Genomic DNA, 26,853 nt, shown 5'->3' with positions numbered 1-26,853 from the left:
ACTATCCCTCACCCAGACAGCACACAACATCTTTAAGACGTCTTGTTTATGTCCATAATATGTCTGAACGCCTGAAGATCTGATAAAGACATCTTTAAGACGTCTTTTTAATACATCTTTAAGACAACAAAATTTGACATCTTAGAGACGTCTTTTAAATGCCTTAAAGTTTTTTTGTATCATGATTAAATTTTCATGGCCCAAAACCTATAAAAGGACATTTAACTCAAAACAAAATTGTAATCATTTACCTTTCCAGTGCCAATTATTGCTGTTAACTATTTAAATTCTAGTCAAGAGTTCTATTCTAAATCCAGAGGAATTATTAGACAAATTATTTTCTATTAAAATTACATTTAAAATATAAAACCATTGATTTAAATAACGCGCCATAATTAATTTACTATATAAAGCAGACCAATCCAAACGAGCCGGTTTGGCGCTTTTTATTGTCCATCTTTATCTAACCTATTATAGCTGCCTTGTTTAGATTTTTTTTTCTCTTTCGGAGTTATTACGTATTCGATTAAGCAAGTCAGTATCGACCGGGTGTATATCTATCCTGTATTAATAAAGGCCCTTAAACAGAGATGGAACTACGATCAATTCGCACCGAACTACGACACCTGACCAACAATTTTGTCGCCTCGTGTTTGGTTTTCCCTTGGTTTTCCTTCCTTGTTTTTGTTTTGTTCCCTATTTTAGAAATGGCGGCGAAATTTCCTTTAGAAAAGGTTTTTGTGTTTTACAGTGTTTTTAAGCTTTGTTAAAGCTTGAAATAAAACTACTTGAAACCGGTATTAATAGTTGCGTTATATCTTGTAGAAACTAAAGTGTTTTACTGGTTAATTTAGACTGTTTGGATCGTTTTTATCTACGAGCAGTTTTGTGCTTGTTTTGTGTGTGTAGTATAATCTTTGACTTCAGATTGGAAGTTGCACAAAGGAGGCTGAAATTGCCATCCAGGCATGGTTGAGGAGGGCATCCTATCGAAGAAGTCGAAAATTAGTTTGATGCTGGATTTTATAAATTTGTATTTCATTGTATTTAATAAATAACAGAATAATACAATATTTTTCTAATAATGTGCTTTTAATTTTATAGTAAAAAAGTTTGTGACGTCTTTAAGATGTTATATAGACGTCTAAAAGGCCTGGTATTTGTACCATTTACATCCTAAAAACGTCCTATGTCTTTGTCAAAGTCATCTTTAAGATGTTATATAAATACGTCTTTAAGACATCTTTTTTTGTAACATTCGATGTCTTAAAGACGTCTTAAAGATGACACGAGGCGTATACAGGACGTCTTCACGATGTCTTGAATATCTGAACAGGACATCTTTAAGACATCTTTAGTACATCTTTGTGCTGTTAGGGAATACAGTTATTAATCTTATATATCGTATTTTTAGGTCAACAAAAGTAAAATATCTGCAAATGCGGACGATCCGGATGGAGCGTTAGAAGCCATATTTCATATTTTAGTGTGTGGTGAGAAATTCGGTTGGACTCAAGAATCTCGTAAACTCGTGATACTGTCTACCGATAGTTTTCTTCATGTGGCTGGAGATGGTATCTTAGTGGGCGCTACATTAAGGAATAATGGAACGTGTTTGATCAACTATAACGGTGAACACACGGCACCTTTGCAGTACGACTATCCTTCCATAGACGAAATACGCTACTGGCTCCGAGAGAAAAAAGTAAGACAACTTTATGTCTTTTTTCAATTAAGGCACTATTAGTCTTCGATAATAATTACCCCTAAACTACTTAAATATACTAAATTTTGGTATAATTTAATTAAAAACCATTACGTCAATCTTCTTACAGCAGTAAGCTCTATATAGAGCATATGTTCACTCTGTACAGGGTGGGTCAAATTCGACGCTTTTATACGGAAACACCCTTTTCTATAGGAGATAGACAAAAACTAATATAGGTGTGTGGAGCTCAATTTTTGTCAAAAACATGATGGTGAAAACCGCATATCGATATCTGTTACCGTTTCGGAGTTACGGGTTGTTTTTCAAAAATATGCATTTTTAACAAATCGCTGTAACTTTTTTGCTATGGAAAATTTTGTATTTTTATGAAAACATTTCCAAAGCACCTTTTTACGTAGAATTTAATGGTTTAAGTATAATTTTTTTAAAATTAATAATTTAAGAATTATCAACAGAAAATTTGTTTTTTTATATGGGACACCCTGTATATTTATAATTTACTGAAAAGAATTTAAAATTACCTTTCCAAAAATATTACACACTTGATATTTTGCTCGATTCCTCTTCGATATATAGAGTATATAAAAAATTCGACCCCCTTTAAATAAGTAGGCTTTGAATGGCACCGGCTGTAATGCAAAAAAATTCTAGCTGTGAGCATCCATTAAAACGAAAATAATATTTGCTATGAGAGATGCAGAATTTTATAACAATTTAAAATATATTTAACCAACATCAACACATTTAAACTATATCTGATAACAATAAAAATAAATAGCAAACTAAGACATGAGATTTTGCTACAGGTGTTCGACATATCGACCGTCTTCTGGTGACAGACGGGGCCATTTTTGAACATTTCTCGCGGAATTCATTAACTCAGTGGGGGTGAAAGATACCCTCTCATAACTGCTAAGTATTTCTAATTCTTGTCTAGATTATACGGAAGAATAAGGCACCTTTATTCTTCCGCAAATATATCCATAGGATTAGATCCATGAGCACTAAGTCAGGCGGCCTCGATGGCCAGCGGCTGGGATCTTGGTTAGCTATCCAATTATTCTTGAAATTGGCTGCAAAAATTTGCTGATAACAGCATTCTGAGGTGGTGCGTCGTCTTGCTGGAAAAATATGTTTTCGAGTTCCATTAAGGACATATTATCAATAAGGGGTCCAAAGCCTACTAGTTAAAAGTGACAAACTTTTAAAAATTCTGTATTTCGAAGGGGATTATAACAAAATATTAAGTGTGTTACATTTTTGGAAAGGTAATTTTAAATTGTTTTCAGTTATTTAAAAATATAGAGGGTGTCCCAAATAAAAAATAAATTTTTCTGTTGATAACTCTTAAATTATTAATTTAAAAAAAATATACTTAAACCATTAAATTCTACGTAAAAAGGTGCTTTAGAGATGTTTTCATAGAAATACAAAATTTTCCATAGCAAAAAAGTTACAGCGATTTATTAAAAATGCACATTTTTGAAAAACACCCCGTAACTCCGAAACGGCAACAGATATTGATGTGCGGTTTTCACCATCATACTTTTGATGAAAATTGAGCTCCAGACACCGATATTAGTTTTCGTCTATCTCTTATAGAAAAGGGTGTTTCCATTTAAAAGTGTCGAATTTTACCCACCCTGTACATACAGGATGTCCCATTTTAGTGTGAGTAACAGGGTTTATATATATCATTTATAAATAGATATACAAAAATGCGGTTTCCAAATCACTGTGCTATTTTTTATGAAACTAAAGATGGTTAGGTTAGATGTAGTTATTAAAGATGGTTAAAGCAACTATATCGGGCACCGAATATAACGGAAGTAGCAAGAGCACAAATGGCTGGGACATATTGAAAGAATAGCTGAAGCAAAAATTCCTAGTATGATAATAAAACGTAAAATAGGTGGAAAGAGAAGGAGGGGTAGACCAAGAACCAGATGAAAAAAAGATGTTGAAGAGGACTTGAGAAGGAGAAGAGTGGATGGGTGGAGAATAAAGGTGAAAGATAGAACCAAATGGAGAAAGATAACCAAACAAGTCATGAGTCTATTAGAGCTATGATATATAAAGATGGTACACATAGATTTCTCCTAACCCTCTTAGTTCCTAAAATACAGAAAGAATTTGAAATTTTTTCCCTCTTCGTCTCTCGGTTATCTTATAACATCAAAAAGATGAAAACTGAGTCCCATAGAGTTTTTCCCGTAGAGTTCAGTGGTTTAACTAGATTCGCTGTTTGCCTGAAATTTATGTTTTTTTAAATGGGGTAACTTTTTTTTTTGGGGGGGGGGGTATATGGCGGTATATTTTTTTCTTGAAACGTCACAAAATTATTAGTTCTTGTGACGTGATTAACAATATAAATAAGTCATATTTTAATGCCTTACGCCTAAGCATAAAAGTATGGAAATCTATTATTAAATTTATATAAAGTTTCAAATTCAGCGATATATATATATATATATATATATATATATATATATATATATATATATATATATATATATATATATATATATATATATAACTTTCTTTCTTCTTCTATAACTAACTATATATATATATATATATATATATATTATAGAATTTCTTATAAGGTATTACTTTTAAATATTTTTATATTATTTGGAACGTTTAAAATTGCTGAAAAAATTATTTGTGACGTTTGAAAAATGGCATATTTTATTCGGAGTAAAAATGACTTGTTGTGCCTATGTTGTGCCTCGCCTGTAATGTCAAACGTACAGCCTTACCGCGAAAAGGCTCGTTTTTGTTTCTAATAAAACAATATACAATTTTATTTATTTGCCTTGTTATGAGCTTGATGTTTGTGTTTGCAGTAATAGATTTAAACAAGACACAAAAGAAAGGAATAACGTGCAGAAAAACAGTAATTAATATGTTATTATGCTTTATCCGTTCATCAAAATATAATAAATTTTAAACCAATTTTATTACAATTTTCACAATATCATTGGATACGATTGACATATATTTTGTAAAAAATAAGTTAATAAACTAACTTAAGTAAAGTTAGTCTGTGTTGAGAATCCAACGAATGAGTTTTATTTCGCGACGGCTCCTTTTTTAACAGGTTATGGGCCCAGTACGTCGGGTTTTGTTAAAAAAGTCGCGATAAATCGGTTGAAATTCGATTGTTTTCGTAGTGTTTAGTGTAACATAACACAAGTATGGCTGGAAATTTCATAGTTAATGTTCCTAAGTTAAAGGGACGGGAGAACTATGATGAGTGGGCGTTTGCGGTCGAGAATTTTTTGATTTTGTAAGGTTTGTCCAAATGTCTATCAGAAGTTCTGGAAGCAGAAGACGCCAAGGCAAAGGCTAAACTGATTTTAACTATCGACATGTCCTTATATATTCATATTAAGGACGCGAAGACAACAGTCGAGTTGGGGAAAAAGTTAAGATCACTTTTCGACAATAAAGGCTTTGCTAGGAGAATTGGATTATTGCGAACGCTGATCTCTACCCGTTTGGATGGTTGTGATTCGATGGCGAGTTACGTCAATCAAATCATGAAGACAAGTCAGAGATTGCGTGGTCGGATCGTTGCTGCTAGCGGGATTACCGGAAAAATTCTCACCCATGATTATGGCAATAGAACATCTGGTATGGCTGTAACAACGGATACAATAAAAACCAAGTTATTGGATATGCAGTTTGACAGCGGTGGCGGAAGTGCTTTCGGTGCTAGTAAGCCAAGCGGTAACAAATGCAATAATTTTTATAAATCGGGCGACAAAAAGACAGTAAGGTGCTTCAAGTGTAAAAAGTTAGGTCATTATCAAAATAAATGTCCGAGCGTTAGTAAGACTAATAACTCTAATGCATTTAGTTCGGTATTCCTAAATGGTAACTTTTGCAAATCGGACTGGTACGTAGACTCGGGTGCTAGGGTTCACTTGACAGCTAGATATGACTGGATAGAAAACGAGATTAGTGCAAGTGTGCCGGAAATAGTTGTGGCCAATCGAACAAGAGTACCTGCGAAATGTTCTGGTGAAGTTATGATCACTACTAGAGTAGGAAATCGTAAGTACGATATACCTGTGAAAAATGCTTTATGTGTTCCTGAATTGACAACGAACTTATTCTCAGTAAGTCAGCTTATAAAAAATGGAAATGTAGTTAAATTTAACAACAATGGTTGCACCATATTTAATAAGCAGAAGCAACCAGTTGCAACAGCTGATTTAGTTGATGGAGTGTATAAATTGAACATTTTTAAGTTTGAAAAATGTTTATTGACACAATCAACTATTCCAGGCGAAGTTTGGCATCGAAGATTTGGACATATAAATAGTGATTATCTGAATAAAATGCAGAATGGGTTGGTGAATGGACTTTCCTTTAAAGGTTTAGTGCAATTAAGTACAAAAAATTGCAAGATTTGCTGTGAAGGTAAGCAGACCAGATTAGCTTTTAAGCACAAGGGTACCAGAGCAAAGAAGTTGCTAGAAGTTGTACATAAGGTAAACTAGCCAATTAATGACCGCTTAAGCAGATACTCCAACTTTATTTCAGTACTGTTTTTTTCTGGAACTGACTAAAATTCAACATATATTTCTTTAGGGTACTTTGAAGTATTGTCTTTCATAAAATCATGCAATTTTGTTATAATTTTGTATTATAACTTAAATATTAACGGATATTCGGAAAAGCAGGTTTAACCAATTATTGACCAGTGTAAAGTTGAAGATATCTAATTAGTGACCATACGCATATCCAATTATTGACCGGCCACATTAAATTGATTATGTGAATTATACTTACTTATTGCTATACTTTTGGATATAAAACAACAAAATTTTAATTAAAACTTTATTTTTTAAATACCTACATAAATTAATTAATAATCACAAACATATTGTTACGGATTCCGTGGGTCCACTAATTTAAACTCACGATAAAATACTTAACGAATTTATTTTCTCACTTTATACACAATTACTAACTTATAACACACAACAAACTAACTATTTATAAGATTCCTTCACCAAATTGTCCGATTTTCAATTTCCACGCGGTATATTCAAATTTCAAAAACTGTCTCAGTTGTCGATGACTCCGGCTTATATACTCTATTGACTGCTTCTCGAAATTTCCCCAATTCTCGGAAAGCGTACTTCTTCATACCAGACAATTCTATTGTCTGATTCCCCTTTTCTCGACTTGACTAAAAGATGGCGCCTGAAAAAGTCTTTTTAATTTCTGGCGGATACGTTGCGGTTGTGCAGGCAACCAGTAATACATTTTTAATTTCTGGCGGATGCGCCATTTTTTCTTGACATTGCCCCTTCTCAAATTTGATCGTCCTGATCAAGGTTTCCTGTCTGATATCTCTTCAATCGATCCAGATGAACTACTTTCATCTTACTTCTAGGGCTGCGTTGAATCCGGTACACAACATCATTTATCCTCTTTGATGACTGTATAAGGACCTTCCCATGCTGGAGTTAACTTTGGGGACCTCTTTCTTGCGCTGTGGGTTATATAACCATACCATATCGTCCTGTTGAAATCCCGTAGAATTAGCTCTGAGGTCGTAACGAGCTTTCATCCGGTCACTGGCTAGCGTAATCTTACTTCTCACGGCCTTATGAATTCCCAATAACCTTTCCTTCAGTTCATCCGCGTAGTCCTCTACGTTCGTGGTGCTGTCGTCTGGTGATCCGAACACCAAGTCACAAGGCAACCGTAATTCTCGACCAAATAAAATCTTCGATGGTGAAAGTCCGGTGGTGTTGTGAACTGCACTTCTATATGCCATTAGGAATAGTGGTATATGCTGATCCCAATCTCTTTGATGTTCATCCACCATTTTCGAGAGATGTTCTTCAATGGTCTTATTGAATCTCTCGACCATCCCATCAGACTGCGGATGTAAAGCTGTTGTCCTAGTCTTGTGAATACCAAGCAGATCACACATCTTCTGGAACAGTCTTGACTCGAAGTTCCTTCCTTGGTCGGTGTGAAGCTCTAAAGGAATTCCAAATCTACTGAAGACATTATTGACTAATACTTCAGCTACAGTCGATGCTTCTTGGTTTGGAATGGCAAAACTTCTGGCCATTTACTGAAATAATCCATCGCCACTAAAACGTACTTGTTGCCCTTGTGCGTTTCAGGGAATGGGCCTGCAATGTCAACAGCGATTCTTTCGAATGGCAGTCCAACGTTATATTGTTTCATTTTTCCCCTAGATCGAGTGCTTGGTCCTTGGCTGGCTGCACAAGTTTTACATTGTCGACACCATTTCTTGACATCTTCGCAATAATCCACCCAGTAAAAACGATCTCTCAGCTTGCTCAAGGTCTTGTTTACTCCAAGATGGGCTCCAGTTTTACCACCGTGAATTTCTTCCAATACCTGGGTAACTTTCTTCCATGGTACCAGTAACTGAGTTGTTACTGTCCTGCCATCCGCACTTTCCCACGTGCGCTTTAACAATCCATTCTCAATAACCAGTGAATTCCACTGAGCCCAGAGAGCTTTGAAAACGAGCCCTCTGTCCGCAATATCCTGCCACGGTGGTCTCTCGCCGTTACCTTCCTTGAGCCGTAGTATTGCTCCGATGTCTGGATCTTCCATTTGATCTTTCCTCAATTGTGTCGTCGTCCATTGTTCATCGGTTCCAAGTTTAAAACTCCTTATCATGACAGTGCCTTCACGTTGTTCCGTTTTACAGCAGTGCTTACAATCGGTTTGACAGGGTCTTCTGGATAAACCGTCTGCGTTACCATGCATTTTTCCAGCACGATGTTGGATGGTAAAGTGATACTGTTGGAGCTTCGAGCCATCGTGCTATTTGACCTTCAGGTTGTTTCATCTCCATAAGCCACTTGAGAGCCGCATGATCTGTCCTAATTAAAAATTCTTGGCCGTACAGATATTTATGAAAATGATCAACTGCCTTCACAATTGCTAGCAGCTCCTTCCGGGTAACGCAGTAATTCCTTTCTGGTTTGGATAGAACTCGACTATAATATTCTATCACTCGTTCTTCGCCATCTTGCACTTGTGATAGCACTGCACCTATGCCGATATTGCTGGCGTCGGTATCCAGGATATACCTCCCTTGTTGTTGCGGGTAGGCTAGAATAGGACTTGAACATAAAGCCGCCTTAAGTCTTCCAAAGGCTACATCACAATCGGTGTTCCATTCGTAGCCGACTTCATCACCTGTAAGTCTATGTAAGGGTGCAGCTATATTGGCAAATCCCTTGACAAATCTTCTGTAATAGGTGCATAAACCCAGAAAACTTCTAAGTTCATGTTTGTCGCGAGGTTTAGGCCAATCCTTGATTGCAGCGATTTTCTTCTGGTCGGTGTAAATTCCGTCTGCTGAGACTACATGGCCCAAAAATTCCACTTGTCGCTGGAATAAGCTACACTTCTTCGGGTTCAAGTACAGGTGAGCATTCCGTATGCGGCCGAAGACTTCTTCTAAATTTCGCAAATGCTCCTCAAAAGTTCTTCCCATAACCAATACATCGTCGAGGTAAACCAAGCACGTTTTCCAAGTTAATCCTCTTAACACCACCTCCATGAGACGTTCGAAAGTGGCTGGAGCATTGCATAATCCAAACGGCATGACCTTGAATTGGTATAGTCCGTTTCCTGTAGAAAAAGCCGTCTTTTCTTTGTCTTCCTCGTCTAGACCAACTTGCCAGTATCCACTCTTTAAGTCGAGAGTGGAGAACCAGCACGAACCTGCCAGTGTGGTTAACGTGTCGTCTATACGTGGCAGTGGGTAGCTGTCCTTCTTAGTGACGTCATTGAGCTTCCGATAGTCCACGCAGAATCGTGTACTACCATCTTTCTTCGTCACCAAAACAACAGGAGATGACCATGGACTTGATGATTCTTCGATTACTCCATCTTCTAACATCTTATCTACCATTGTCTCCATTTCTTGTTGTTTGGAAAGGGGCACCCTTCTAGGACGTTGTCGAATCGGCTGAGCATGACCAGTATTAATCCGGTGCTTCACAAAATCCGTTCTTCCACTGTTGTTCTTCTCAAAAATACTGCCATGCTTTAGCAGGAACTCCTTAGCCTTCTGTTTCTCCTCAGATGTTAGGTGATCCCATGGCTGCTCTAGATGTTTTAGTGTTTCTTGGGATGCCTTTTGTGTAACAGCTGACGACACTTCATCACATCGGGTGACACTTCTTACAGGTTCGCAGATGGCTATCTTGTCACCTTTTTGGATCTTGACACAATTCGGGAAAACATTCGCAATTCTGATCGGTATATTCTTGTCGGTGTTCACCAATGATTTTCCTACTAAGTACCTATCTTGTTTCTTGTCGCTACTTTGTACCAGTCCAACACAGCACCCAGCGATTTTCTCCACTTTACCGAATACGATCTTCTCGGTATTACCAGGTATCACCACAGTTTCCGCTGATCTTACATCCATTCTTCCTGGTCCCTCGTCTGGAGATAACATAAACTCTTCATTTCCGATATTCAGGATATTTCTCTGGTGATCGAACGAAAATCCATGTTGACGAATCACATCCATGCCCAAGATAAAGTCGTCTTCAATATCAGCCACTAAGACGCTATGCTTAAACTTCAAATTTCCTAACTTCAGTTCGACGATAGCCTCTCCCCGTACAACGGCCATTTCCCCCGTGACTGTACGTAAACATACTCTTCTTCTCAGAGGCATCAGCTTCAATCCTTGCACTGAGTTAGCCCGCACCAACGAAACCATAGCGCCAGTGTCCACTGTCATTCGGATTCCCTTTCCATTGACTTTCCCGTCGATCACCAAACTGTCAGCGGTTCTTCCTAAACTCCTAATGAAAAAAATCCTGGGGGCTCTGTTCTCCCCAGTCAATACTCGCCCCTTAGTATTGACTGATTTTAGTTTTCCTGGTGCCTACGTTCTCTGGATGGTGAACGGGATCGCATTTGAACGCGGCAATCCCGTTTGATGTGGCCATTCCTGCCACATCTATAGCACCTTATGTCCTGGGATCTTCTCTGGTTCTCTGTCTGGTTATTGTTGACTCCCTTGTTTATTAGTAGCTCACATAGTTTGTCGAATTTTCTACACATCTCCTCCAAACTTCTGTGGGTACTCTCGGGCTGTTCCTCTACCGTTACCGATCTTATCTTCGGTCTAGGGATGGCGCTAAAAGCAGCTTCGATTTCCAGCGCCCTGACCAGTGCTTCGCTGCTGGTAGAAAATCGATATTTGCAGCGCCCTCTGTAATTCGTTGTCCCTCAGTCCGCTGATAAAGCACTGAGCAGCGAGTTCCTCTCTAAATCCTTCCGGTGCTTCTGGATATGCCAGGTGTACCAGCCGACGTAAGTCTGCTTCAAATTCCTGCAGACTCTCTCCGGACCTCTGCAGGCGTGTCTTGATCTGGACCTGGTAAAGTTGACGTCGATGTTGGTCGCCATATCTTCTGTCCAGTGCAGCGACCAAAGTTTGATATTCCTGCTGTTGGGCTGCAGGAATAGTTTGCAGGAGTTCCAGGGCAGGGCCACGCAGCGCGATGACAAGTGCCTCTGCTTTCTCCTGGTCAGTCCATCCATTGGCAGCAGCCGCTGCTTCAAACTGGCGGTGGTACATCGTCCAGGTGGTTTGTCCATCGTAGGTCGGGGCCTTGAGGTTCGCAGTTCCATGAACGCCAGGAGTTCTTACTTGTGCCTTGGTCTTCTGTAGGTCCATCTCCAATCTTTCTATCTTCTGCTGAAGGCGTTCCTCAAGATCTTCTACGGTTTCTTGAAGTTGATTTTCCTGCCGTTTTTCCAGGTCTTCAAAATTCTTCTGTAGTCGAAATTCCTGATTTTCCAAAGTTTTCTTAAGACGGTCCTGATCTTCTTGTCTTTCTTTCTGGCGGCGCGTTTCTATATCTTCTAAAATTTCCCTCCATTCATTCTTCTGACGAATTTCTAAATTGCCTAATTGCCTTGGTCCTGTTCTTCTTGTTTTTCTTTCTTTTGACGCGCTTCTAAACCTTCTAAGATTTTTTCTTGATTTTCCATAAGTATTTTCAAAAGGTGGCATTGTTCCTCTTCTTTCTCTCTTTCTAATCGGGCTCGCTCTTCTTCTCGTTCTTTACGTAGCCTTTCTTGTTCTTCTGCCTTCTCTCTTCTCATATTTTCCATAAAATCGCCCAATAATTTGCTTACTTCCTCCATTTTCTTCGCTTGCTCCCTTGTACCAACCATAAAAATACTCTAATTCGGTCTAAAAATCTTCCAATCCACTTAATTTCTTTTTAAAATCCTCTTGAATCCCACTTCTGACACCAATTGTTACGGATTCCGTGGGTCCACTAATTTAAACTCACGATAAAATACTTAACGAATTTATTTTCTCACTTTATACACAATTACTAACTTATAACACACAACAAACTAACTATTTATAAGATTCCTTCACCAAATTGTCCGATTTTCAATTTCCACGCGGTATATTCAAATTTCAAAAACTGTCTCAGTTGTCGATGGCTCTGGCTTATATACTCTATTGACTGCTTCTCGAAATTTCCCCAATTCTCGGAAAGCGTACTTCTTCATACCAGACAATTCTATTGTCTGATTCCCTTACTTCTCGACTTGACTAAAAGATGGCGCCTGAAAAAGTCTTTTAATTTCTGGCGGATACGTTGCGGTTGTGCAGGCAACCAGTAATACATTTTTAATTTCTGGCGGATGCGCCATTTTTCTTGACAATATCATACCACTAACTTAGAAAAATATATTTATACCTAAGTACCTACTTTTGTTCAGTACTTTTTTCTAAACAAATACGAAAAATCACATAAACTTATTTTTTAAGGTAATTTTATTATGTAATTATGCAGGTACGTCCATAAATTCTTTGGTTTAACTTACTAAATGTAAGTATATATTATAAATTGCACATTAACTATTTATACCTAGGAACTAAGTAGTAAGGAAACTACTTAGTTCGTTGGTAATTTATAATAAATATTAACATTAATCGATAATAATTCATTAATACATATAACAACTAATTAATACAACACTTATTAATGATAAACCATTTGTTTAAATCTGTATGGCACATTTATAAAATTAGCAACAAGTTAAGTACCTTTCGTAAAAGAAATGTTAAATTTTGTCTTTATTCGTATGAACAAAATGTATTATTTCAAAAAATACTTTATCAAAAATTGTTACTACATGTTTCTCAACAAAGTCTAACAAATTTGAATTAATAATTATACTAAACTGTCTATATCCTTGACACTATAAATACCTCTCTTGTTTATCATTTTTGGTTCTGTTATATTCGTTATAGTGTCTGCTTCTTTATACCATAATATATCTTCGGGATATGGCCATTTCCAGTTTAACCCACTTGGTGTCATTGCTGTCACTTTATATTCAATTTCAGAATTTTGATTTCTAGTATCTAAAATCTTGCCAGGAAAATATTTTTGTTCATACCTGACAATACAGAAATTGCCGACAAATTTTTTTTTATTAATTTTTTTTCTCAAATTATTGGATAAGGGTGTTTCAGTTTGGTTTATCTCAGGTACTGCGTTCTTATTCAATTTACTTTCTTTTTTATTTAAACGTACCTGTTTTCGAATATTTTTTTCTTCTACTTGTTTACTCCTAATCTCTTCTTTTCTTTTATGATATTGTTGCCATTCTTCCGATGATGCGACTGCTGGTACTTTTTCTTTTTTTCTTTTTTTCGTTTCTATATTTTCTTTTGAATCAGGCCAAAAAAGTGCCCTTTTAAAGGGAGTGGGAATAGAGTCGGGAGTTGTCGTAGAAATTTTATTAGGTTGCTCTCCAATTGTGGTATTTTCTATTGAACTTAATGCAGATACGTTGTTTTGTTTTTGGACATTTGGGGATGGTGTTGACTCTAATTGTAATATATTAGTATTAGAATTATTTGGTTCTAGAATTTCTATAACAATACTGTTTTCTTCTTTTGGTGGAACAGCAACACGATTGGGTTCTTTTATTGAATCAGTATCTAAAATTTCATATTCTTGATTTATATCAAATGGGATAACCAAACTGTCTCCGTCTAAAATAATTCTATCAATATTAGACATATCTGCATTCTCTTCCAGCACTTCTGTAATAATATTATCTATGCTCTTTGATGGTGAAGAATTTGCAATTGGTAAAATGTCTTGGTTTATTTCCATATCGATTTCCTCATTTTGCTGACTTTCGTCATGTTCATTATATTTATTTTTCTCTGCCTTTAAAAACTTCCAGTATTCATATAATCCCGTGTCTCTGGTATCACCCTTCCAAACGGCTCCAGTATTTTTAAATATTTCAATTTTATCGGGAAGATCCATTTCCATCCTTTTTAAAACAGTATTTATAGTGTAGCAATTGTTATATTGTTTTTTAATAGTACTTTGGCAAGCTTCAGAAATTTCTATGTCATTTTTGAAATATTTGGAAAAATTTATATTATCCACTTCAAAAGGAAATAATCCTGTAGCTCTAAATCCATTTGAAATTATTTTTGTTTTATTTTCCATTTCGTCTATCGATTTTTGAAGCAGCGGCGCAAAATCTTCTCTGGATATTTTAGCTCCATTGTTCTCTAAACGCCATGTGTGTACGACCGTTTTCCAAGACATTTTTAATGGCCTGAAAAATGCAACATCTAGTGGCTGAATTATATGAGTCGCATTAGGATACAGAGCGACCAAAATAATTTTCTTTTCAGAACAGAATTTACTAAGAGTTAGAGTAAGATGAGAAGAGTGTCCATCAACAAATAAAAGCACGGGAAACGAAATATTATTTTCCGTCAGCCATTTGTAGAATACATTGGCAATGTATTCAAAAAAGGTTTCACCTGTCATCCAACCATTGTCACTACGACCAAGACCCCAATGTTTAGGTGCTTGATTACTTATTTTTGGTGGTATACGTTTGTATGGAAAAACCACCATCGGTGGTGGCAAATCTCCAGCGGCATTGCACATAATGAGCGTTGTCAAACATTCCTTGTCATCATTACTAGAAAAAGAATAAACTGCTTTTTCCCCCTTTCTAGCCAGCACACGATTTCCCTTCGGGCTCAAAAAAAAAGCGGACTCGTCACAGTTGTACACCCGTTTTGGGTCCTCTAACACATTCTCCAAATTATTATTTTTTAAATATGTATATACTTCGGCATGCCAATTCCTTAAACTGTTTTCATTTAGTGTCGATCTAGGCTTGGATAAATTTTGGGCTACTCTAACTGCTATTTCGGGATGTCTCTTCTCAAAAAGCTGATGCCATTTTATTGTTGGACGACCGCTTGGAAACGGATTTTCTTTCTTCATATATTTAAAAAGTAATTCTATGCTATCTGCCAATTGATTCCGGGTAGCAGGAAAGCCTCTATTACTGACGAAGATTAACCATTTTACAAGCATATCTTCTTCATCACTTGACAGTAATGTGGGTGGCCCTGGTTTGCCTGTCATGGGAATTTTGCCAGAATTTTTATATATCAGTGTGGTTTTTGGTATATTGAAAGCTTTACTGGCATTTCCATAGGACATGCCGTTTCCCACGGCAAGTAGAGCGTTATCAAGCATCTGCCTGGTGTATAATTTCCGTTTTTTATTTTGTGGGGGCATTCTGAAAAAATGTAAAGTACTTAATACTTAGTACCGCATTTTTTCCTTAAAGGAATTACAAATGCTAAATTGCTAGTAAAATGGCGTATATTTTATATAAAATTAAAAATACGTGTTTAACGTCCAATTAACAAGTAACTAACAAGGCTATTTAATCCAGACACTTAGTTAAGAGTGAACAAAAATTCTGTTTTACCGCAAAACTAAATAATGACCTATATAGTGCCCTATTTGTGACCACACTATTAATATTAAAAATAATACTATACTTTAACATATTACGCTGAAAATCATTTGGTCAAAATAAAATGTAATGAATCGTTTTATTAGTTTCATGGTTTTGAGGTAAATAATTTGCTATTAAAATACTGAAAATAGCAATCTCCATGCAGTTGTGTCTGTGAATCAATTATTGACCGACCGGTCAATAGGTAAAATCCTTTAGATCCAATTACTGACCAAAGGAAAGCTAAATAATGACCGATGCTTAATCCTAATAGTGACCGCATATTTGTTTTAAAAATACTAATTATGGTCAAAATATTATCATGGTCATTATTTGGCCTACGTGTAGTTTAGTGTATTATTAGTTTATTTTTCAATAAAAAAAATGTCTCAGTATTAAAATAGATAAAATAAAAGGAATTATAATTAGTAATGCAATAAACCAATTATTGACCGGTCGGTCAATAATTAGATTTTCTGTGGTTAAACGCACCCAAATATTGACCGATAATTATTTTACATAAATGTTATAAAATATTTAATTTAAAGTATGCAATTGTCAAAAATATACCTTTATTAATGTCTAGAAACTCAAATATTGAAGTAATATGCTTACCTTAATTGTATTCGCCTCGAACAAACAAAGCACGCTGTTAACACCTTCGACACCTAATAACGACTAAACGGGCTGATCTCCCGCGCCCTACGCTTTAAATAAATTGGCGGCTGATTTAAAAAAGTAAATATCAAAATTATGTGAAAAACATTAACCTTAAATATGTCTAAATGAAATGGAGGCGTTGAATTGTTTATAAATGTTTTAAAATTCTTATTTAAGAAGTATATAGACAAAATCGGTCAACAATTGGCGATCGGTCACTAATTGGCTACTTACCTTACCGATGTTTGCGGTCCAATGGAAACAAGATCTTTGGGAGGTTCGAAATACTTTGTAGTTTTTGAGGATGACTTCAGTCGAATGGCATTTGTCTACTTCATCGAGACTAAAGAGGAAGTGTTTGGTTGCTTTAAACAATTTAAAAATATGGCTGAAAACCAAACGAATCAAAAGATTACAGTGCTCAGATCCGACAATGGCGGTGAATTCTGTTCGAGAGAGTTTGAAAACTTCTTAAAAAACGGTGGTATTATTCATCAAAAGTCGAATGCATATACACCGGAACAAAACGGCATGTCTGAAAGGCTTAATCGAACAATTGTTGAAAAAGCCAAATGTTTGTTTCGATGGGGGCTTAGAGAAGTTGTTCTGGGCTGAAGCAGTTAACACAGCTGTTTATCTACGTAATAGATGTATAGCAGCAGGATTAGAGCATCATTATAGCTTAGATTACTAGTTTCTAAGAAATATAGGATACGATAGATTGCAATTTGAGGCTTGTTTGTATACGAAGCAAAAAGGGCATTCTTTAACAGTAGTAGCGATTTATGTTGATGATTTCTTTATATTGTCGAACGACCAAGCAGAGGAAGAAAATTTGAAATGTAAATTAGGGCAGATTTTTAAAATTAAGGACTTAGGGCAGATTAAAAATTGTCTCGGTATGAGAGTTACTGTTAATAAAAGTAATCATAGTATTATTTTAGATTAAGAACAATACATAGATAAATTATTACGAAAATTTAATATGATTGAATGTAACACTGTGACAACTCCCATAGAGATAAATGTTAATCTTGCTAGACAGATAGATACATGTGAAAGGGATTTGCCTTATCAACAGTTGATTAGTAGTTTAATGTATCTTGCAGTACTAAGCAGGCCTGATATTGCATATTCGGTTAGTTATTTAAGTCAGTTTAATAATTGTCACAATGAAAGTCATTGGAAGCAGGCAAAACGTGTGTTAAGGTATTTTAAACAAACTAAAAATTATGACTTGAAATTTGTAAAAGATAATGAAGATCTAGAAAGTTTTGTAGATGCAGATTGGGGAGGTAACTCCTTTGACAGAAAGTCGTACACGGGATTCTGTTTCAAACTTTCTGGATCAGCAGTATCTTGGGAGAGCAGAAAACAACGGACTGTAGCTCTTTCCAGTACGGAAGCCGAGTATATGGCTCTATTTGAAGCTTCTAAGGAAGCCATATATTTGGAAAATATTCTATTAGAGATTACGAGATTTAACAATTGTGTTCGATTATATAATGATAATCAGGTTTGCACAAGGTTTTGCACAAGGTTGTCGATAAATCCAATGTTTCACAATAGGTCGAAACATATAGGTCGAAAAATAAGGCATCATTTTGTAAGGGAAGCTGTTGCCGACAATTTAATAAAAATTGAGTATTTATCGACAAATGACATGCCCGCTGATATCTTAACTAAAGGTGTTAGTTCAGAGAAGCATAATAGATTTGTAAATAAACTAGGCTTAATTAGTTTACAATAATATTTCGTGCTAGTGGGAGTGTTGAAATATAGCCCAAAATATTGTATGTACACGCCACTGTGTTGGATAGTATTTATGGGTGACCCTCAACCCTTGTCTTCTAAGGGAAAGTTGGAGCATAGTTTTTTATTGTTTCTTTTATGGTCTTTTAGTTATAAGATGTTTTTTGAAAGTAAAGTTAGTCTGTGTTGAGAATCCAACGAATGAGTTTTATTTCGCGACGGCGCCTTTTTTAATACTAACGAGGCAACAGAATAAATTGCATCTACAAGTATAAATCTTAATGTTGAAGTAGTGCGTAGTACGGGCTTTTTTGAGCGTACACAAACACATGAATTTTATTTTGTTGCTTTGGAATCGAATTATTGTTTTGTTGCCCATTGTATGGTTTAATTTATTATTATGGAAAATTGTTTCGTTGCATTGTATGGTTTATCACAGCTTCTGCATAAATACAGAAAATTAAGGTATTCATCATCATCATCATTTTCAGCTTATTTCTACCAAACCAAACCTCCCTCCATACTCTCTTTGTAGTTGGGTTCATTGTTGTCTATTGTTGGCTATGCAGGCCCAAGTTATCCCTGCTAATTTCCTAATATCAGGGTCCCATCTCAGGTTCGGTCTTCTTCTAGGTCTCTTAAATCCTCGTGGTTACCATGCTGCGATTTTTGTGGTCCATCTGTTGTCCGTTCTTCTTGTCAGGTGTCTTGCTCATTGCCATTTGAGGGATTTGACTCTGTGGATGACATCTATTGCCTGGGTCTTTTGTGGTATCCACTCTATTCTTTTACGGTCTCTCTTGGTTATTCCTAGCATAGTTCGTTCCATTAAGCGTTGTGCAACCTGCAGTTTCCTTATGATGTTTTAAGTGTCCCACTGTACTAAACTGTTCAAAAAAAATTGGGAGCAACGGTTGCAACAAATAAACTGACTGATGAGACGAAAGCACTTTTCAAGAAAAGAACAGAAATGAAAACCAAGAGCAACATACATAGATAATAAGGCTTTCGACTCGATATATCCTGAGGCAATGATAGAAGCTTTAGGAATACAAGGAATTGTGTAAGACAATAAGAAAGAGGATTGCAGAAGATATCAAAAACTACAATGAAATACTTGTACAGGGTGAGTCAACGATAGAGTATATCCATTATCTCATTTGTTTCAAGGTTTACAAAAAAATGTTTAATATAAAAGTTATAGGGATAGTTAAGATACACATTTTAAAATTATTGTGGAGTACACAAGGTGCTTCAAAAAAGTGTGGCGGCTATAACATATGTTTTTTTAAATTTTAAACACCTTATTTTTTATTTTATTTTTAGATTCTGCGTAAAATTTCATAACTTTTTTATATATGATGTTATATACCTAAAATTAATAGTTTTTGTAATATTTCAATTTATTTAAACAAATGTTAAATTGCAGTGTGGTAAAAAATTGTCAGTGGTGCCATTGTTTCTGTAGTTGGAGTACCAAAATTTGGTAGGAGAGTTTTATAGAGATGAAGAAAAAGATATGTGTAAAGATATTTTAGTTAAATGATACAGGGTGTTCAAAATATATTTATGAATTTCAACTACTTAAAATTAAAAAATCTCAAATTTTTTAAAAGGGACACCCTATTATTATCATATTTTCTGATAGATTTTACAAAACTTTTCAACTTTTATTAAGTATGTCATATACCTATTTTTAATAGTTTGCGATTTATTCCAAGTTTTTCTATTTATACCCATATTTTTAATACAATTACTCTATCAAATCATAGTTACCATGACAAAACAAAACTATTTATTACTTACCTTTAACAAGTAGCTTCATAATTAGTTACAATTGCTGGTATTAGTTAAAATTACTTTTGGAAACAGAACAAATCGAGCAGCCTATAATAGACACGGAAGACGACAACAATATAGAACTAACGATTGAGATGATAGAAGATAATTTTAAATCCCTCAAAAATCGAAAGAGCCCAGGTCCTAATGAAATCACGAACGAAATGCTCAAATACGGCGGACCCAACCTGCAGAAAGAAATATTAGCATTTTTCAGAACATAATTAGTAAACAGAAAATACCCGCCGAATGGAAGAACAGCACAACGATACCCATATTTAAAAAGGTCAAAAAACAGTCCCAGAAAACTATCGCGGAATAACATTATTAGACAGCACCTTAAAAGCATTCACTAAGACAATACTACAGGAAATCAGTAAAACTATACAAATTAGAGACGAACAACAAGGATTCCGCAAAAACCGCTCGACTATTGACGCAATATTCATTGTTAGAAAATCGTTGAAAAGTCCCTGGAACTTAATAAGCCAGCGTATATGTGTTTTGTAGATATGACAAAAGCTTTCGATAGAGTACGCCTGACAGATATATTGCAGATTCTAGAAACAAAAGGACTAAACCCGAGACTAATCAACTTAATATATGACATCAACACCAACTGCAAAACAGCAATAAAAGTTCAACATCTGTTTACTAACGAGATACTCATCCAAACAGGAATAAGACAAGGTGACTCCCTCAGCCCATTTATATTTAACTTAATCATGGATCAAATAATAGAAAATCTACCAAAAACGGCAGGTTACAAAATGGGAAACACCTTCTTCCACGTTGTATGCTACGCTGATGATGCAGTACTCATTGCAGATACAGAGGACAATCTTCAGAGACTACTACATGCGTTTAATCTAAAGGCCAAACAATTAAACATGATAATCAACACCGAAAAAACAAAATGCCTGGTAACATCCAAGGAGGCGGTAAGGTGCAAACTGGAAGTGGACTCAAAACTGATCGAACAAGTGAATCACTTTCAGTATCTAGGGGTTGGAATATCAAGTTATGGCAACCTGCAGAAAGAAGTTAGAGAACACACTATGAAGGCGTCTCGCATTTCGGGCTGTTTAAATGACATCGTCTGGAGGAACAAGTATCTCAACACAGAGAGCAAGATTAGAATATATAAAGCCGCGATAAGACCAGTCATCACGTACGCAGCCGAAACAAGACCAGACACGGCCAAAACAATGCAAATGATGAGAACAACAGAAATGAAGGTGCTGAGAAGCATACACGGAAAAACACTACATGATAGAGCGAGAAACGAAGATATTAGAGAGTGGAGCAAAATCCAGGATATAGGAAGATGGGTTAGACAAAGGAGAAGGCACTGGAACAAACACGTAAGAAGAATGGACGACAACAGACTAGCAAAAAAAGCGCAACAAAACAACCCAATTGGAAAAAGGTCGCAAGGAAGGCCGCCAAAACGGTGGAGAGAATGCTGGACGTCGTCCTCCGGGGAAGACTTGTTAGGATTGAACAGGCGATAGCCTACCTATATGGGCAACCATAATAGAAAGAAAGAAGAAGAAGAAGAAGAAGTTAAAATTAATTAACTTTACTCAAATAAACTAAATCGCAGTAGTGCATTTCTTCGTGTATTTCTATATTATGAAAGATGACACTTGGGATTTTTCGTCGGGGCGAATAGCCACAGAATAGGGTAATACTAGATTACCTAATTGCTGAAGAGTACTGATATATGAATTTTCTTCTACATAGAGTAAAGTTTTTTATCGTAGTAATTCTAGTTTATAATTCATTTGGTAAAGCCAATATTACTACTGCCGCGAAACCGTCCCATTACACACTGAAGATGTTTTCTAGATAATATACATCTATTCTTATAGTAGTTAGCAAAGTACTATATAATATATAGTACTGAACCAAAAAATTTGGTTTTCTAGGCTTGTCCGTGTATATCAGTCACATTGACTAATTCATTTCAAGAAAATCTAACTATTATCTCTACCATTTATACTTATTACAACAAATTAAATTAAAATTCAAATTTTGTTCTTAACTTGCTTAACAGACATGAAATTGTGATAATTATTACTTTTTGTCATGGCAGCTATGGTGTTATAGCGCAATTGTATTAAAAATATGGGTAAAAATAGAAAAAAATGGAATAAATCGCAAAGTAATAAAAATAGGTATATGACATACTTAATAAAAGTTGAAGAGTTTTTTATAATCTATCAGAAAAAATAATAATATATAGGGTGTACCCATAGATTTAGGAAGAACAGATATCACATTGTGCATTTTAACCCGATCAAACAATCGGAGGTTGACTACGTACTGTAAAAACCAACTGAGATAGAGAAGGCGACATTGCCACATCTCAAATTTGCGCCTACCTATCTACTTAGTTTGATTTGCAGAAAAGGTATATCAATAAATCTCAATTTCTTAATTAAATTAATAGTTTATTTTTAAAGAAGCATGCGTAATAATATGTTATTAACCAGAGGATATATGCGTTACTATTAAAGGACACGACGACGTTACTATTACATGGACATTTACAAAGGCAAATATAGAAAAACTGTCGAGGACCCAAAGAGCCATGGAAAGAATTATGTTAGGAGTTAAACTTAAGGATAAAACAAGAAATAGCTGGATAAGAATGCGGACTAAAGTGGAGGATGTGACAGCCAGGGCGGCACGATTGAAGTCTTATATTTTCAAAAAAACACAATTTTCTCATTAAATATTGATTTTAGGTATAGGAAGTTATTAATGATACAAGATTAAACAACTATTACACCGTACTTCACAGGAAGCTATCGATTGCAAACTAACTAAATCGTTACTAATTACTAATTTTGAAAAGTTCTTTTTAAGATCAAAAAAGGTAAAACTAAAATCTAAACTGTCATTTGAGATTAAACGGGAAGTTCTAAATAATGTTGCCTATTCTAAACAAGAAAAATTTATTTATACGTTTTATAACATCTCTAATTAAATTTGGACAAAAAGAATATTTCTGTTTGCTGTAGGTAATTTTCTCAGGAAAAATACGTAAATAAAAATGATTTTTTAAGTCAAAAAAAGTCAAAAGGACAAGTTATTCCAAAAAAGGACTGTCCTTTTCAAAAAAGGACAGGTGGCAACCCTAGGTATTTCTGGAATGGAAATTTAATGGCAAATCTACAACTTTAGTTTGAAAATATGTTCCGGCTACCTATGTTTACAAAAATGTCTAAAATGTGCTTTGCCATCGCCTCCATATTCTGAAAAAAAAATGAAAGAAAAGTCACCAACCACAAACCTAATATAGAACTGTTTCAGAAACTTGAGTCACCCTGTAAATATTCAAAAGTAACTGAAAGTTTATATAGAAGTAACTGAAAGTTTAAATTGAAAATCGACGTTGGAGCGATTTTCGAAGACTACCTACTAACGTTTCAACATAAGTATATATGGGATATTAATGATATTATTATATTAGACCTTATAACAAAACTCATCTGACGAAAAAGTGTTAATGTAGTATATTAACATGGAGTAAAAATTTTACTAATTACTTTACTTTTACTTTACTAATTAAATTCCTTCCAAAAAACGATACGCCACTGGCCATTAGAACATTCCAAATGCGCCTAGTAAAAACTGTCGAGGACCCAAAGAGCCATGGAAAGAATTATGTTAGGAGTTAAACTTAAGGATAAAACAAGAAATAGCTGGATAAGAATGCGGACTAAAGTGGAGGATGTGACAGCCAGGGCGGCACGATTGAAATGGAGCTTTGCAGGACATACAGTTAGACAATCCGACAATAGATGGAACACGGTAATTCAGCGATGGAGGCCATACTTAGGACAGCGAATGAGAGGACGCCCTCAAATGAGATGGTACGATGATTTCAAAAGAGTGGCAGGACTACATTGGACACGCACAGCACAGAACAGAGATCGGTGGCGAGAATTGGGAGAGGCCTATGTCCAAAGTTGGACGACAAACGGCTAATGATGATGATGATGATGATGATGATTAAAGGACATGTTTACTGTTTAATGTGCTGAAACATCTAGAACTATTGGCAACGTCGCTGCTAGTCTTCCAGAATGAAAATGAGCCGTCCGTCCCACCACCCCTCGCGACGGCCCTTGGTCCGTTATAGCGTACTACGTTTAGCTTACGGTGTGTTTGAAGTCGGAATCAAGTCCGAAGTGAACTTTTCAGTGTTTTTCAGTAGTTTTTGTTTTTGTTTAACGTACTTTTGAATCTGCGATTTTTCAATATGATACGACAGTGTCAAGTGTGTGGAAAAATAAGCTCAAATTACCCGAATTTGTCTTTTCACAGTTAGGTACAAATTTCCGCCGTAGTTGTACATAGGCGTCCCACAAGGGAGCCCCTTACAATTAAAATAATTTCTAATTATATTTGTTGAATTATGATCTATTAAAACAAGAACGTAGTAGCCGGTAATTGAATTATAATTCGTCTCAATTACTACCTAACTGTTGTAGATCATAACAAATTTGAATATAAACGTTGCATTTGAAACGTTATTATAAGCCAGAAAGTGACATTTTTTTTTCTTAAAATTGCGTCATATTTTGGTCATTATATAAGATATTCTAAAGGAATTTTGCTCAAAAAATAAACAAAGGTGTTTACCCGAACTTTTTTACATTTTACTGCTTTATTATATCCGCCCCATCGGCCTTGTTTAGACAATTTTTTACCACCGTACAAATACCTCTTCCTAGAGTTATTTGTACGGTGTGTTTAACTTTTTGTCAGAATGGGACGAACTGTAAATAATTTTTAGGCTACTAATTTTATACATATCTATATACAGAGTGACCCAGGCCTCCAAAAAAGCTTTTTACCTATTATTACGTTTTTGGTTCGTGATTTTTATTTCAATTAATTGTTAAGTAATTGCCTCGTATCAGAGCCATCATAATACAAGAAGAAGGCCGAAAGAGTCAAGTCTTGTCTTATATTTTCAAAAAAACACAATTTTCTCATTAAATATTGATTTTAGGTATAGGAAGTTATTAATGATACAAGATTAAACAACTATTACACCGTACTTCACAGGAAGCTATCGATTGCAAACTAACTAAATCGTTACTAATTACTAATTTTGAAAAGTTCTTTTTAAGATCAAAAAAGCTAAAACTAAAACCTAAACTGTCATTTGAGATTAAACGGGAAGTTCTAAATAATGTTTGCCTATTCTAAACAAGAAAAATTTATTTATAAGTTTTATAACATCTCTAATTAAATTTGGACAAAAAGAATATTTCTGTTTGCTGTAGGTAATTTTCTCAGGGAAAATACGTAAATAAAAATGACTTTTTAAGTCAAAAAAAGTCAAAAGGACAAGTTATTCCAAAAAAGGACTGTCCTTTTCAAAAAAGGACAGGTGGCAACCCTAGGTATTTCTGGAATGGAAATTTAATGGCAAATCTACAACTTTAGTTTAAAAATATGTTCCGGCTACCTATGTTTACAAAAATGTCTAAAATGTGCTTTACCATCGCCTCCATATTCTGAAAAAAAAATGAAAGAAAAGTCACCAACCACAAACCTAATATAGAACTGTTTCAGAAACTTGAGTCACCCTGTAAATATTCAAAAGTAACTGAAAGTTTATATAGAAGTAACTGAAAGTTTAAATTGAAAATCGACGTTGGAGCGATTTTCGAAGACTACCTACTAACGTTTCAACATAAGTATATATGGGATATTAATGATATTATTATATTAGACCTTATAACAAAACTCATCTGACGAAAAAGTGTTAATGTAGTATATTAACATGGAGTAAAAATTTTACTAATTACTTTACTTTTACTTTACTAATTAAATTCCTTCCAAAAAACGATACGCCACTGGCCATTAGAACATTCCAAATGCGCCTAGTTGCCGGGGTCGGAAATTTTAGACTTCTCTGTCTCTTCTGTCCTTGTTTGACACATTGGAATGTTTGATACACTTCCAACGAGTATTTATGAATGAAATGTTCGGTCTATCTTTATAATGTCTTTGGGTGTACCATTTAAAAAAATTGAAATTTCTTAATTTTAAGTAGTTGAAATTCATAAATATATTTTGAACACCCTGTAACATCTAACTAAAATATCTTTACATAGATTTTTTTCTATATCTCTATAAAATGGTCCTAGCAAATTTTAGTTGTCCAACTTCAGAATCAATGCCATCATTGACAATTTTTTATCACACTGCAATCTATCATTTGTTTAAACAAATTTAAATATAACAAAAACTATTAATTTTAGGTATATAACATTATATATAAAAAAGTTATGGAATTTTACGCAACTAAAAATAAAATAAAAAATAGGGTGTTGCATTTAAAAAACATATGTTATATTCGCCGCACTTTTTTGAAGCACCCTGTATACTGTATAATAATTTGAAAATGTGTATCTTAACCATCTCTATAACTTTTATATTTAATATTTTTTTGTAAACCTCGAAACAAATGAGATAATGGACTTTACTCTATCGTTGACTCACCCTGTACAAACTGCATCAAAATATATACAAAAGCTATAATGCAGAATGCTAATAAATCCCTCATGATCGGAAAGAAGCAGCTAATTGCATTAACACACAACATCATCAGAATATATTAGACAAAGAAATGTAGGGGAGCTGGAAGGTGATGCTGACTAGCTGTGTTGCCATATTATCATTAATACGTTTTTTAACTAAAAATTTCAAAAAAAATCTAAATTTTCAAATACATATTTTTTAATAAATTAACTGTTTTCAGTGGTAATGTTTGTACTTTGCGGTACTAGATTTAGGCGAGACAAAAAAGAAATAAACAACGTACAGAAAAACAGTCATTAATATGTTTGCTTGTTGTAAAATTCTTGCATTTTGTAAAAAATAGTAAATAAGATGCTAAATATAAAAATGAATATTTGGTTTATTAAAAATCTTAATAAAACATTTTAAAGAAACTATAAACCTATACCGGGTGG

The 26,853-nt window shown here is 34.9% G+C and overlaps 1 protein-coding gene across 2 annotated transcripts in view; it reads left to right on the top strand.

The window, feature by feature from the left end:
• LOC115879260 (integrin beta-nu-like) overlaps positions 1–26,853 on the top strand; it is a 96,957-nt gene that overhangs the window by 31,661 nt on the left and 38,443 nt on the right. For both annotated transcript variants that reach the window (XM_030895973.1, XM_030895972.1), the window contains one exon: positions 1,415–1,705. In XM_030895973.1, coding sequence (XP_030751833.1) covers positions 1,415–1,705 — 291 coding nt within the window. The remainder of the gene's footprint in view (positions 1–1,414; positions 1,706–26,853) is intronic.

Source organism: Sitophilus oryzae, unplaced genomic scaffold (genome assembly GCF_002938485.1).
Source record: "Sitophilus oryzae breed Bouriz unplaced genomic scaffold, Soryzae_2.0 scaffold_1576_pilon_pilon, whole genome shotgun sequence".
Lineage (NCBI taxonomy): Eukaryota > Metazoa > Arthropoda > Insecta > Coleoptera > Curculionidae > Sitophilus > Sitophilus oryzae.
This window is presented reverse-complemented; position numbering and strand designations above follow the sequence as displayed.